Source organism: Melanostigma gelatinosum (assembly GCF_949748355.1).
Source record: "Melanostigma gelatinosum genome assembly, contig: SUPER_10_unloc_2, whole genome shotgun sequence".
Classification (NCBI taxonomy): domain Eukaryota; kingdom Metazoa; phylum Chordata; class Actinopteri; order Perciformes; family Zoarcidae; genus Melanostigma; species Melanostigma gelatinosum.
Window position 1 is genome coordinate 250,489 of NW_027635323.1, and position 16,218 is coordinate 266,706.

The 16,218-nt window shown below is 43.7% G+C and overlaps 1 protein-coding gene across 1 annotated transcript; it reads left to right on the forward strand.

Annotated features, from left to right (window-relative positions):
- Positions 1-411: 411 nt before the first annotated feature.
- On the forward strand, positions 412-1,152 carry LOC306783944 (septin-7-like; the record flags this gene model as incomplete). The annotated part of the gene is made up of 1 exon (XM_079297345.1): positions 412-1,152. A coding segment is annotated over one exon (741 nt), but the record flags the coding sequence as incomplete, so codon positions are not given.
- Between the last annotated feature and the right edge of the window lie 15,066 nt (positions 1,153-16,218).

Genomic DNA, 16,218 nt, shown 5'->3' on the forward strand with positions numbered 1-16,218 from the left:
TGCTTGTGGAACATCGGGGGTTACGTCGGTGGGAGAATGGACGGACAAATTTGGTTAAGGCCAGGACACCGGGGGGTGGTGGTTGCCTTGCTGGCAACTCAGAGTCGGTTTATGGACAGTGCACTTCTCTCGGACGTTGTCATGACGTTCGGGAGGCAAAAACCCTCACCTAACTTAGCCCGTGCCTTTACCGTACTCGCTGCGTGGAATGTTGTCAGTGAGGTGGCTATCGCCCTCCGACCCAGCCTCCATTTTTTTATCCAGTCCCTGTACTGTTGCCCTAAACTCAACCTCACTGGGGGAGACGGCAATTAGACACAGTTTTACAAGTTACAATGAAACGGTCACGAAATTCGCGTGACCGTCAATTAAGCCATGTGCCTGAAGAAGGAGTGATTTCTCCGAAACGTTAATGTCATCCCGCTGATCGCCAAAGCAGACACCCTCACCCCAGAGGAATGCCAACAGTTCAAGAAACAGGTCATGCGAGAAATCCAAGAGCATAAAATCAAGATCTACGAGTTCCCAGAGACCGATGACGAAGAAGAGAACCGGCTGGTGAAGAAGATAAAGGACAAGTTGCCGCTGGCTGTAGTAGGAAGCAACACCATCATCGAGGTGAACAGCAAAAGAGTCAGAGGGAGACAATACCCCTGGGGGGTTGCAGAAGTTGAAAACAGTGACCACTGTGACTTCACCATCCTGAGAGATATGCTCATCAGAACACACATGCAGGACCTGAAGGACGTGACGAACAACGTCCACTACGAAAACTACCGCAGCAGGAAGCTGGCTGCGGTCACCTACAACGGAGTGGACAACAACAGGGTTAAAGGTCAACTGTCCACCAAGAGTCCTCTGGCCCAGATGGAGGAGGAAAGGCGAGAGCATGTGACTAAGATGAAGAAGATGGAGATGGAGATGGAGCAGGTGTTCGAGATGAAAGTCAAGGAAAAAGTGCAGAAGCTCAAAGACTCTGAAGCAGAGCTTCAGCGGCGTCACGAGCAGATGAAGAAGAACCTGGAGGCGCAGCACAGAGAGCTGGAGGAGAAGAGACGCGTGTTCGAGGACGAGAGAGCGAACTGGGAGGCCCAGCAGCGCCTGGAGCAGCAGAGAATGGAGGCCTCCAGGACTCTGGCACGATTGGCTTAGTTTGGAGGGCAGACCATTGGTAGGATGTAAAAAGTTATGAATGCTCAAATACAACAAGTGTTTCTGTGAGGTGGAGACCTGTCAGCATTCATTTGTCAGGATCCAGGATTCCCCTGTCTGTTGTGGTGTGCCATGTGCTCTGTTTGTCCTCTGCCTTCAGACACCTCCCAGGGCCGCACCCTTAATCGTGCACGGCTGAGGACACTCAAGCTGATCACCTCCTGCAGCCTGACACACCAGACTCAGGGCCCCTTAATGAGTAGCCTGCCACTATATAAACTCTGGTCCTGCAGTCTGGGAGTGTCAGGTCGTACCGTCTTCAACCCGCTGAAACCCTGTGGATTACCCTCCACGGCTCTGCCCTCCTTGTGTTTGTGGATGCGCTCCGCCGCTCTGCTCTCGTTGTGGTCTACGGATTACACTCTGTCGACTCCAGTATCGAGCCACGGGACTTCACGCCGTCAACTCACCAGCCCTCCAGTGTCGAGCCACGGGACTCACACCATCGATCTGTCAACTCTCCAGTGTCGAGCCACGGGACATCACACTGTCGATCTGCCACTCGGGTGTCGGACCACGGGCTCCACACCTGCACCCACCTGTCTATAAATAAAACCTGTTTAACATTCACTTCTGTCTCCTGTGGTCTTGCGTTTGGGTCCTATCTGTGAACTCCCGTGACATCATTAATGACGTCTGGGCCCCGTTCCACGTACGTGTCTAACTTAGTTAGCCGGATACTTTTCAGGATAAGATGATGTAGATCAGGCTTTTCGGTTCCACGAAGCAAGTTCGGCAAAATCACCATGGCAACGCATCCAAAAGCTTGAACCTGCTCCAGCGCAGGCTCAGTGAAGGTAGCTGGATAAGCTGGTCACTCCCCCGGAAAACATGGCAGCTCCCGTCACATACGGACTTGCGCATATACTGGGGGTTATACGGGAGTTCCGGAAATGCATGTAAAGTGAGACACACGGTGATCCTTAAAACCAGCGGAGCAAACTAAGAAGCCTCTGTTGCATTAATGTGCAGCTCCCTTCCTCAGAGATCCACTGATGAAGGAGGATATTAGTTAGATGAGCGTTTTATAGGGAGAGACTTCTTCCACATCGCCAAGATCCGTCATCACATCATGATGACTTCCTATACGAGCGCTATCCATTCTGCCCACAAGGAATCATTTATTTACAGAGCTTCTGGAGCAGACATTGAACACCACACGCCCAGCCGAGCACTGACTGTCTCAGACTGGATACAGCCTTGTGCTGTTCTGCGAGTGCTACATTTTAGTACAGTGTCTGCGATGCGGAGAACATGGGGAAAGCCGCTGCATGCCGTGCTGTTCGTAAAGTTCATTTGGCGCTGAATAAACTTATGGATGTGTTCATTACATTATGGCACATATTGTGCTGACTCAGCATTCTGAATTGTGTGTGTGCTTAGTGTGTACTTGCTCTCATGTCCTCTTGATGGCTGGTTGCATACATGAGGTTAAAGCACTCATAATGATATGACTGTGTTATTAGTACACAGCACATCATTACTGTAGAACATGATGAAGGTGGACTCATGATAAGAATAGAGAGAATCACACACTATTTCTTTTCACTGCTGCAATTGATTGAATGTCTGATTATGAATAATACACATACTGATCCTCTTTGAGTGTTTTTAAAGTATTTTTGGCCCAATTCTTGGCGTTGCCTTCAATTGTCTTTAAAACGTTGGGATTTGGGATTGCCGGTTTGATGGCTGTGGTCAGATGTTTTGTCATTTGTTCTATGGTCAAAGGTGGTTTTTCATTTGTGACATTTAGGAAATGATGTAAAGTCTTTATCACCTTGAACAGTATGCGGCACTTCAAAGCAAAGTCCGGGTCATCCGACCTGGGTCCGCTGTCATCCCGTTGTTCGTGGCTGCGGGAGCGTTGCTGCGTCGTTCTGCGTCCGCCGTCGTGTGGTCCTGCTCTGTGCGTGTTGTTGTGGCCCTCCCCGGTCCGTGGTCGACGGGTGCTGTGGTCTCGAGCACTTCTACGACCCTGCTCTTCCTCCCTGGTCCTCCGGGGCGGGTCACGTCTTTGTCCTGTATCGCGTTGGAATGCGCTCCTCACGATAGGAGCGCGCGCTCCGCGAGCTCGCTCCAGCGGCCAGCGGCGCGAGCCGGGAACATGGTCTCTCCGGTTGTAATAGTCTCTCTCTGTTCTTCTTACCGGGCTGGTCCGGTGGTGGTTGGAGTGGTCACGGTGTCGGGATGGCTCCATATGCCGTGGGGGTGGACCATCTCTGTCCGTGGCGCGCTGTGTCCAGGTGCGCTCCGCGCGTCCGTCGCGTCTGGACCGAGACCCACTTCCGTGTGCCCGTCGAGGAGAACCATGCCGTCTAACAGGGCCGCCTTCATCAGGTCTGCGCCCAGTTCTCGTGACCGAGGCGTACGACCGGCGGTAACGTGGTGACGGAGCGCGGTGTCTATGGGTTGAATCTGTGCGTCGCGCTCCGCTCCAGCTGCCCTGTCCACTATGCTCGTATCCGGTAATGTTTCCATCGGAATACTCATTGAGCCTACGGTTGTCCGAGTGGACCCTACCTCTTCGTGGGGAGGCAGGTCTGCCGTGGTGTTCTGGGCTGTGGTAGCGTGTTCTGCGGCCTCTGCTGCGTTCATCTCCATATTGGTCCGTGTTTCGTTCACGTCTGTGTGTGTCTCTGCTAGCCATGATGGCCTCCGACGGGAAACTTCACGAGGAAAAAGTTGCAGAAGCCTTGCGTTTTACCTTTTATTCTCGTTGGTTGAAGTTAAACACAAATAAACAAATAAAAATATATAATAAAGCGACGTTTCGGTTAATATTTAACCTTCATCAGGCTGAAAATAAGCATTGTAATCAAGAGTGAATTACAATGGACTGGGTTATGCTAAGTACGTTCGTACTGCAGCGTGCTCTGAGTAATAAGACAGGGTGGGGCATAACAGTGCTTAGAGGTCAAATGTCAAACAGACCTGAGCAGGCGTGTCCCTCTAGTCATGTGACCCCCCTAAAACTTACACTCGACTCCAAACTGCTTATTGTGGTTACAGTGTACATTGTTACATACAAACATGTGGGTTTCCAACTAATAATAACGAGTTGTCTGCCAAATACAATAAAGACTTCTGTGTAATAACAGAGAACAACATTTGCATTCATATTAATTTGTACATTAGTATCAATTGTTTTTACAGAATGAACACTGTACATGCAGGTAAATGATATGATGACATGAGTTGAGGACTGAAAGTACATGTCATGATGACCAGGTAAGTATTTTTCACAATAAACCACAATTTTATTGCATTCATGTGATTCCAGGTTGTGTGTTAGGTTTGTATTTCAACAGGTTGAGATTAGTATACAAACCATGGTTAGGTCTTAAAAGCATGTTCCCCCCTGGTTATGTTTAGGGCTGGCAACAACTGATCATTAAAGTCCCCCACCTGGTTATGGTTAGGGTTAGGGTTAGGGTTGTGTGTTAGGTTTGTATTTCAACAGGTTGAGATTAGTATACAAACCATGGTTAGGTCTTAAAAGCATGTCCTCTCCTGGTTATGGTTAGGGCTGGGGACTACTGCTCCTTAAAGTCCCCCACCTGGTTATGGTTATGGTTAGGGTTAGGGTTGTGTGTTAGGTTAGTATTTCAACAGGTTGAGATTAGTATACAAACCATGATTAGGTCTTAAAAGCATGTCCCCTCCTGGTTATGTTTAGGGCTGGGGACTACTAATCATTAAAGTCCCCCACTTGATTATGGTTAGTGCTCTGAAAACCGGAGGGTCCCATGAGGAACCAAAAGGACCCAGGTCAGGCAGGAAGGCACTGGCTGGGTAGGGAAATCGATTGTTTTGGCTAGCCCACTGCCGTATAGCAATGGGTTTGCCGATACACTGTCACATAACCCGCCCAACCCAGGAACCCTCAGCCCTCATTGAGGCCCCCCGGTGCTCTGGTGCCTAATCTGGCGATCCAGACTCTCTCCTTGTTTCTCCTTTGTGACACATTCCATCCTGTGTTGTATTCTATCACAGTGGTCCTGAGTGAGTCCCAGCCATGTGCTATAAAGTGTTTCACCAGGTGTGTGTCTGTCTTTTTCTTACTAATGATATTGTATCTGTGTTGGGTAAACCTGGTGGAGACTGAGTTACCCGTTTCTCCCACATATTGCAACTTGCATGTTGTACAGTAAATTAAATAAACACAATTTGTGGTTTTCAGATTCCCCCTTGTCTTAATTTGAAAAATTTCTTGTGTATTTTGGTTCTGTATCCACTGTTTGTGTTTAAGGAAGGTCTCTGATTTATTAATTATAGGGACCGAGGCAGATCCTAATTTGGCCCTCACGAGGAGATCTTTTAAATTTTTATTTCTCCTGTATGCAGGAAGAATACTATGATTTTGTAGAATATTTGTCCCTGTGGTGATTCTCTGGAAGTTTTTCTTACATTTATTGGCTAGCTCCCTGGTGGATGGTGAAAACCTGGTGATCAGCGGAATATTACTAGTGACCATGATTGGTTTAGTTTCCAGAAATGTCCTGTAGCAGTTTCTACAGAAGGTCCTGGAGTACCCCCTGGTGGACAAAGCCGTGAACAAGATTTTGACTGCTTTGTGGAAGTCTTCAGACCTGGTGCAAATCCTGTGGAATCTCAGTAGTTGTGACTTTATGAGTCCTGCATATGTATGCTTGGGGTGGAAACTGGTCTTGAAAAGTAGAGCATGTGTGTCTGTTTCTTTAAAGAAGACCTTAACGTCCAGTGTGTTTTTTTCTTTGAATTTTTCTCCTTTGTACGTGGTTGTGTCCAAAAAATCAACTGTTGTGATGCTATGTGTGGATTTAATTTTTATAGATTCTCTGTGATTATGTAGAGTATTGAGAAATGTGTCAAATTCTTCTCTGGAATGTTGCCATATTCCCCAGATGTCGTCTAGAAACCTGTAGTAATGCAGTGGTCTCAGTGTGCAGGCTTTCAGGGCTGATTCTTCCCACTCTGCCATGAAGATGTTTGCGTATGCTGGAGCGAATTTCTTACCCATAGCTGTTCCCTTGATCTGCAGAAAGATATCTTGGTTGAAAACAAAGTCGTTTCTCATCAGATTAATTTCTAGGAGTTGCAATAGCTCCTTGTCTGGTCTGTGCTTGCTGGGATTTTTTTGGAAGATATTTTTTATGGCTTGCATGCCCTCCTTCATATCTATATTTGTGTACAAGCTGTCGATATCAATGGTAAATAGAATAGCCTCTTCCGGAATAGTTCGTTCTTTCACCAGGTTTACAAAGTGATATGTATCTTTGATGTAGCTTGGATGTATAATTGAGAGTGGATTGAGAAAATAGTCCAAGTATTCTGCTGTATAATATGTCTCACTATTGCAGTCTGAAACTATAGGTCTCCCCGGAGGAATGATGTATGGTATGCTCCACTTTGCAGTATCCTTGTGGATTTTTGGCAGCATATAAAATATTCTGGCTCTGGGTTCCTTGTCCCCCATCAGATAATACTGTTGTTTTTTATTTATGAAACCCTTAACATTGAGAGAATTTAGGATTTTGTTCACCATCGGTATTGTTATCAAATAGATAGGTTTGTCTAATTTGACATAATATTTCGGATCCTTCAGTTGTCTGTACCCCTCCCATAAGTACTGTTCTCTGTCCATAATTACAATTGAGCTGCCTTTATCCGCTGGTTTAATGACTAATCTTTTGTTTTTTGTTAATTCCAATAGGGCCAGATATTCTTGAGGGGTCAAATTTGGAGGTGTCTGGTGATTAGTGAAGTACTCTTGGAAGTACTTTGTGTCCGCCCTGATAATTTTAACTATCTCTTGGGGGATTACTGATTGTGGGGGAGACCAGTTAGATTTACGAATGAATCTTAATCCGGTTGTTTCAGGTGAGTCCTCGTAATAGGCTGCTAATTTCAGTCTCCGAAACGTTAATGTTAAGGCTCAGACCATGCAGTCTGCTCGGAGAGCAGGGGTCAGACCATACAGTCTGCTATTAATTTTTATTTAAGACAAAACAGTCTAAATTTTTAAGCGTGTGTGTACGCAGGTGTGCTTGTGGAACATCGGGGGTTACGTCGGTGGGAGAATGGACGGACAAATTTGGTTAAGGCCAGGACACCGGGGGGTGGTGGTTGCCTTGCTGGCAACTCAGAGTCGGTTTATGGACAGTGCACTTCTCTCGGACGTTGTCATGACGTTCGGGAGGCAAAAACCCTCACCTAACTTAGCCCGTGCCTTTACCGTACTCGCTGCGTGGAATGTTGTCAGTGAGGTGGCTATCGCCCTCCGACCCAGCCTCCATTTTTTTATCCAGTCCCTGTACTGTTGCCCTAAACTCAACCTCACTGGGGGAGACGGCAATTAGACACAGTTTTACAAGTTACAATGAAACGGTCACGAAATTCGCGTGACCGACAATTAAGCCATGTGCCTGAAGAAGGAGTGATTTCTCCGAAACGTTAATGTCATCCCGCTGATCGCCAAAGCAGACACCCTCACCCCAGAGGAATGCCAACAGTTCAAGAAACAGGTCATGCGAGAAATCCAAGAGCATAAAATCAAGATCTACGAGTTCCCAGAGACCGATGACGAAGAAGAGAACCGGCTGGTGAAGAAGATAAAGGACAAGTTGCCGCTGGCTGTAGTAGGAAGCAACACCATCATCGAGGTGAACAGCAAAAGAGTCAGAGGGAGACAATACCCCTGGGGGGTTGCAGAAGTTGAAAACAGTGACCACTGTGACTTCACCATCCTGAGAGATATGCTCATCAGAACACACATGCAGGACCTGAAGGACGTGACGAACAACGTCCACTACGAAAACTACCGCAGCAGGAAGCTGGCTGCGGTCACCTACAACGGAGTGGACAACAACAGGGTTAAAGGTCAACTGTCCACCAAGAGTCCTTCTTGTACCAAGAGTCAATCTGTACCAAGAGTACAGATGTTGTCCTTCCGGACAACATCTGTAACCTCATCTTGATTCATGTCAAGCACCAGCTTCCAAAATCGTGCATTCACGCTGTCTGGAACTGGCTGAGCATTCGAACAAAGGGCCTGCACTCTAGTTTTCCCTGGCTTTAAACCTTTGACTTTCTTGTGTAGATGACATCTCTGCATGTGCCTCCATAGTGATCTCCTCTTCAGGTAGGCGTCACAGTTTATACAGTGCATGTAATCACTGGCGTTTACAGGTCCACTTGATTGTTGACGGGGTATCACCATTCCCTTTCCTTCTTTAATAACCTGATTATTATGGAAACGGTTCCCTCTATTTCTCAATACACTGAACTGTATTCTTCGTTCTTTAGAACCCTTTGGGAATGTTATTGCTCTTGCCACTTCAGGTTTGTCCTTGTGTTTTGATTCTAAATGGCGTGCCATTTTGTTGAAAGGCTTAGAGCAAAACACACAGTAAAACTTTTTGTTGTACAGTCTGCCTCCATTGTCTTTCTTCTTCAAGGTCATGACCGTCACGTCGCAACCATTAGATGAGGATTTGTCGGTGTCAGGTTCAGCCAGGGAAGTAAAACGTGTCTTATGTGTTTTCTTGCGTGGTTGGTCATCTCCTTCCTGAGAGTTGGTTGAAGTTCTCTGTACCTTTCTCTTCTTTGCCGTGTGCTGTTTGACCTCTTCTTCTGAACAGTCACTTTCTGTTTCTTCATCATATTGAGGAACATACTCATCCTCATCACTGTACTCAGAACTTGATAGAGGTTCTCTTTCGTGTCTGTTGAGCTTAAAAAAAGAAAGAGAAAAAGAAAGGATTAGACTTGGATATTCTTCATTGTAAAATCACAAGCATTTAACAATGCCGTGGAACAGCACGCATATTAACGTAGATTGTTGTGTTGTTTCGGGTAGTTTTAAACATCTATGACCGGGGTATTCAATTAAAGTTCAACAAGGTCCATTCAGAGAGAATTTCCTCATTAAATCTCCAGAACATCATAATAATGTCTAACTTGCACTCTGATTTAGTTCCATATACTGTATATTGAAGTAGCCAACAGTTGTATTAAAGTCTGTATGTAGAAAACAACTGATTATCAAATATAGAAAGATCAATTGAATAATACATAAACAATATTTATTGTCAGATTTAAAATTGAGATTAAGATTAAATTACATAACCGAAAGCTTTTGAAAAATGTGCATCTTAAAACAAAGAAATGAAGTACCCTGCAGCTTTAAATTAATTAAATTCAGGTGTGAAGTGATGTCACCCAAGAAAACCAAGATATCCATATTATTCTCATCTTCTAATAAGATGAATTAGCGAGCAGGACTTTATCTGTGGTTATTAATCCACTTGTTTCAGCTCTATTCCTCTCTGTTAACGTCATTGTTGGTCAGTGAATTCATGCGTTAGGATTCTGATCATACTGGGCTCTTAGGTTTATTTTCCTGTGCCTTTATTTGAGATGCGAGACGTTAGCTCAAAAGAGTTGTGCTTTGTCTCGTAGTGGCACTTCACATTACCGCTTTCAATAATCATCACAGCCTCTGAACATATTACCCTGATTCCTGTAAACTGACAGATGTCATGGCCCTTTTCATGTTAGAATGTGAAGTTTTGCAAATAAACTTACAACTCCACTGTCGGTTCTCATGAGCTCTGGAACACTTGTGTCCTCATCGACATCAGCTGGAGTGGGGTCAAGAATATCGGTATTGTCACTGGACCGCTGGTGTTCTTCCTGAAAAACAAATCATTTTTTTGTAATGTTTAGACAGGCTCCCAACCTACCAGTCTGCCTACCTATCAGTCTACCCACCTACCTACCTACCAGTCTACACTGTTTTACATCAATAAAATAATACACAACCAAACAACAAATACTACAACTTATATTTCATCAGACATTATGAATAAGTGGCTGCAGTGCAAACTATTTAATATCTCCCTGTGGGAAACACTGTCGTAATAATGGAAGTCTAATATGTGTGATTAACTAGCTGTAGTCTGTAAGAAATGAATTACTCTAGCATTGTTTTGATTTCTGTTCGACATTCACAGTCGAGCAGGTTAACTGTCAATTAAGAACCCAAAGAAGATGACATATCCTACCTCGTTGGTCTGTTCAGGGTTAAAGCCATCTGTCACATCAGCGCCTGCAAATATATTAGAGGATAGAAATGTTAATATGGTTTACGATGAACTAATAACTTCAACATCATCTTTGATGGGTCAAAATGTGTTTCATTTGCGTCTAGACTATTTTTAAATAGTTATATGATTTAAACCCTGAGAGTATGATCAGTTTGGGATTGAAACCAATAGACTCCCTGAAGTATTCAGTATAATATTCTCCACGATTACAAAAGACTTTCTACAAACCTCAACATAAAACCATATCATGGTCTCTCCCCTCTCTCACCTGTGCATTCAGAGCTGCCACCAGTGGATGAAAAACATGCTCCATCCTCCTGAAAGCACAAGGGACACATTCAGTCATGTTACAGTACTCTGTATTTCAAGCTGCAGTGGTAGAATTTGGTGGAATTAAAATTGTTGCCTGAGCTGCTATTATTACATTTTGACTGAAATTAAAAGTAATTTGTTCTGGTCTTATAGGCTGCATTATAGTAAGGTGATCTACTTATTTCTGAAAGTACGAGGCTAAATATTCTACTTCAATACCCATGGTTATTTGAATTACAATATCTGCTTACATGTGAAGAAATACTTTTTTTAAAGTTAACCTTGACTCAATATGTCAAATATGTCACTTTGTTGAGCATAATATTCACGTTCTGTGGGAAAAGATAATGATGATAAAATATAAATTCTAAAAAATATCTAAATATCATTTTGTGACTGTAAAAAAGCCCCACGATGTGTAAATTATCCATTTGTAGTTAACTGTAATTAGTTGTCCAGCCTTCCGTTAACGGTAGGCTGGTCTCAGATCGCATACCTGCAAACTCATGAGTGAAAAAGGTGACAAGCCCGAAACAGTGAACAGTGTGATGAGAGGACATGTGAGCCCTTGTTGCTGTAGTTCATCTCCTTGGAGCAGAGGCTACATTTAGCATACCCTGCCTTATCAATGTGTTAAAACACTGTGACAGCAGGAAGCTGCACTCATGTCTGTTCAGACCTCCACCTTTATCCAGACCCAGCTCCACTCACAGCTCTGTTAGCTGCACATGCTAGCTGCACATGTTAGCTTAGTGTTAGCTAACATTAGCTGTCCATCTCGGTTAACTTCCAGCACATTGCAACAGCTCTTTTTATATGGCAGTACATGTACCAACATTCGGAGCTCGGACAATAATTAAAAACTTACCATTTCCATCCAGGTTCCACAGCTAGCCCGTCAAGTTACATGTGTGTGGAGCCGCTCGACAGTCTGAGGCAGTGAGTCACCTCTCCACGGGCGCATGCACTGATGGGGGAGGGGCCACGCCATGGTCCCCATGATGATGGTAAACGTCAGGTTTTGTGTAATGTCAGCAATGAAACTTAAGGTACTTTACACAGAACATGACATTGACTGTCCCCACCGTAACCTCACCCATCCCCCACTCCTTCGGTCACGATCAGCATGAGGGAGCTCTGAGGCTCGGCCTGCAGCCTTTGTTAATAACTTAGACAGGTAATAGTAATTACTAAAATGGAAGGATTACATAAAATACCTGCTTAAGTTGAGACTTTATTACTCAACTAGAATTTTGTATAAAGTATGTAAAAAAAAATTTTTTTTATTAAAAAAGGACATTGAAATGAAACAAGCATTTCTAATGAAGTTAAGTAATAGAAGCATTTTTGAACGATTAAAAAATTATACAAACATTGATATTCATAAAATAGAAACTACAACTATTTACAAGCCATTGTATTCAACATAAGTATTTATATGTGTATTTAACTAACATATTATGAATTTACGATGCAAAATAGTATTCAAAAGTATAGTACTCACACAAGAATACAAAAAATAGATTTCTTAAGAGCTCTCATCATTATTATTTCATAGTGAAGAATAAAGGTAACGAGACTACCAGTGCTAACACTTCTATCCAGTAACAATCAGTCCTCCACTATGACCTCTTTTTCTTCCTGGTGTGACGCTGTTAACTGGAATTGGGGCCTGTCTACAACATATTAAAAAAACAGGGCTCTGACATCTTCAGAAGTAAAAGATGGTCTGATCTCATCAAGAGTACGACAGGGTGTACAGCTTAGGGACATGTACCCCATGCTGAAGTCTGAGTTTGATACAGGCAAAAATCTGTTCTAGATAATCTAGAGGGATTTTTTCCAGGTGGTCCTATTGTAGGCCTTGTCCACAATGTGTGTGCACAATCTGGGGGTTCTAGGACCCATATTTGAGAAATTATGGCCATTCTTGCATATGCCAAAATATAAGTGAATAAGGCCCCAATTAAGCCCAATTAAGCCCTTTGTGGCTGTTTTTGGGGACCTTAATTTGCAGCTATGAGGCCCAGATTATAGGTGTGTAATGGTGACGAGCCCCTCTTTCAGGCAGAAAAGGATTTAAAACCCTACCCCTTTTTAAAGTATAAAACGTTTGAGAAAAGACTGGTAAAATCTGGATTTTGACCACTTTTTAATATTGATCAATTTTAAAACACTTGTCAATGGCCTTCTTTGATGAAATTCACATATGATGGACAAAACAGGACCCTCTTCAAGGTTCAATTGGATTCAAGTCGTTAGCATGCTGCTACCGGAAGTTAGCTTTCCCAAGGTTCTACAGATATCTCGCTTTAGATCCTGCATCACCTTATCATAGGCGACTGATTTATGCAAAAATCAGGCAGTTCCAACCTTTCACTACGATTTAATGGCCCGTTTCTCACTTGCCAAAACAGGCCGAAAGATGAGGTCATATGCCTCAATTTTGACCTTTGGGGCTGTTTTTGGGGACCTTAACTTGCAGCTACGAGGCCCAGATTATAGGTGTGTAATGGTGACGAGCCCCTCTTTGAAGGAGAAAATGAATCAAATCTCTACTTTAAATTAAAGTGGACATTTTGAGAGAAAAGACTGTTGAAGGCCATGTCGGAACATAAGTGTCATCTGGGTAGAGATATCCATAGTTCACTATGGGAAAAGTGTTTGGAATGTGCCATTGAGTTTCATACGATTTAACGATGGGGCAAAGATGGAATGACTGTGAAAATTTCACGGTCCTAGCCCATTGTTTTATGGGGTAATTAGGCCAAATAACTTTAAAATGAAGAAAAATGCCATATATTACTACGGGAAAAGTGTACCGAACTTCCTATTGATTTTCATACCACGTGGTTTGTGGCCAAGGGCCAACTGACCGTGAAAATTTCAGCGTGCTAGCCCATTGCTTTCTAGGGGTATTAACTGAACGTCTATTTAAGCCAAATAAATGCTAAATGCCATGAATCACTATGGGAAAACTGTACAGAATTTCCCGTTGATATTCAGACCATTTCATCTTGGGGCAGAGGGTGACTTAATGTGAAAATTTCAGCCTCCTAGCCCATTGTTTTCTAGGTGTCTAGGCAGAATTGAGTCAAAAGGCCGTAATTTCTACGTGTACGGAGTTTACCATAGCAGAAAGTGTACCATCGCAGAAAGTGTATGGAATTTCCCATTGATTTTCATACCACATGGTCTTTCGCCAAAGGTCGACTGACTGTTAAACTGTCAGGGTCCTAGCCCATTGCTTTCTATGGGAATTTTGGCCGAGTTCGGTGAGAAATCCATAATTCACTATGGGAAAAGTGTTTGGAATTTCCCCTTGATTTTCATACCACATGGTCATTGGCCAAAGGTCGATTGACCGTTCAATTTTCAGGGTCCTAGCCCATTGCTTTCTATGGGAATTTGGGCCGAGCTCGTGAGAAATCCATAATTCACTATAGGAAAAGTGTTTGGAATTTCCCCTTGATTTTCATACCACATGGTCATCGGCCAAAGGTCGACTGACCGTTCAATTTTAAGGGTCCTAGCCCATTGCTTTCTATGGGAATTTGGGCCGAGTTCGGTGACAAATCCATGGTTCACCCATCTCATCCAGTTCACCCAGTTCACCCATCTCACCCAGTTCACCCATCTCACCCAGTTCACCCAGTTCATAATATCCCATCAAATTCAACCATGTTGTGAGAAGTTATGACTAGTTGAAGGATGGGCCGTTTGGGTAATCACTTTCCATTCATTTTATCGTTCAAAATGCCCCATTCAAATATAGGCCAACTGCCCCTCTTCCCGCGCAGGCATGCTAAGTGCTAGGGAGTCCCATCCAACTTGAATGTGCCTCATTGGGGCCTGTCTACAACATATTAAAAAAGCAGGGCTCTGACATCTTCAGAAGTAAAAGTTGGTCTAATCTCACCAAGAGTACGACAGGGTGTACAGTTTAAGGACGTGTACCCCATGCTGAAGTCTGAGTTTTATACAGGCAAAAATCTTTTCTAGATAATCTAGAGGGATTTTATTCAGGTGATCCTATTGTAGGCCTAGTCCACAATGTGTGTCCACAATATGTGGGTTCTGGGATCCATATTTGAGAAGTTATGGCCATTCTTGTGTTGTGAAAAAATGTGTAGCTGTCTTTCACACTTAGAGCAGGTTTAAGAATGAAACAGAAAGCTCTCAGAGGCGTATAGTTGTATCAAAGCAATATATTTATTTATCAACAGAGTTATTCAGCCCAACACAATTAAACATGCATGGGCAATCTAATGGATTCACTTCACAGAGCTCCACCATCAGAACACGCTTGAACACATCAGCATGAACCTTAATATAGGGGTCCGCCCCTTGATACACATTAGTCAAAGTCAAAGATGCAAACGTAGCACGTTTATTACGTGTATTACGCTTGGTTGGAAGCCGTGAATGTCCATTCACCTTTGGCCCCTCCCAATAGGCGTTGGTTTCCGTCAGTGTGAGTGAGTTGTTGAATGCGAGAGGTCCTAGAGAAAGAGTGTGTGGAGAAAGCCGGGCTCAGCTGGGCGTAGTCCCTCGCTTGAATCTGAGTGTCTTATCTATTTAAAGATGGCTGCCTGTTCCTTGTGACGCAGTTAACCTCAGTAACCTTCCTCCTGCTTCTCTCAGGCCCTGTGTATGCTGTGAGCACTGTATAAGTGGTTAATAGAGCTGCATAAGCTAATGGTTATTAAAACTACAAATATGCTAGTGATTAATTAAACTGTATATATAAGCTAGCTGCTGATTAAGCTGTATATAAGCTAGCTGTTAATTAAACTGTATATAAGCTAGTTGCTACTTAAAGCTGCATATAAACTAGCTGCTGATTAAGCTGTATATGAGCTAATTGCTGATTAAAGCTGTATATGAGCTAATTTTATCAACAAATCCCTCTCTTGATGTCTGAAGGACGTCACTTTCTTTACCTTTCTGCCCTGTTCACACGCTGGTGTCTTCCTCTGCCTCTCCTGACCCTACCAGGCTGTTCTGCTCTTCCCATACTGGGTAAGCTCCATAAGGAGGGGGTGGTAATGGTTCCTTGGAGAGGGCAGTGGTGATAAGACGGCCAACCAAAGAACGAATACAGGGTATTATACAACATCCACATGAGACCAATATTGCAATGAACACACCCACTGACACTGCTATTGACAAGATCAGGTGCTTCCATTTTCCAAACATGTTTTCCATCCAATCTCCAAATGGATTGTTCACACCTGATGCTTCCTGCATTTCGTTTGACAGTGCCCTCAGACTATTCAGTGCTTTTGTGACTGAACCGTCCGGCGCAGTATTGTTGGGGATGACAGTGCAACACAGGTCTCCAAACATTGAGCAAACACCTCCTTTTTCAGCAAGCAACATGTCCAAAGCCATTCTGTTTTGTACAGTAATCAAAGAAGTAGGGGCCAGCTGCTCAGCCAGATCCTCTATTGCATCCCTAGTATGATTAGCCAAACGAAGAACATTGTAATGCACATAATTGATACGATCAACATTTTTATTCACAGTTATCCATGGAATAATACTTGCGACACTCTCAAAACCTGCTGCAATTTGGTCTACCAATTTGTATTCATTAGGCACT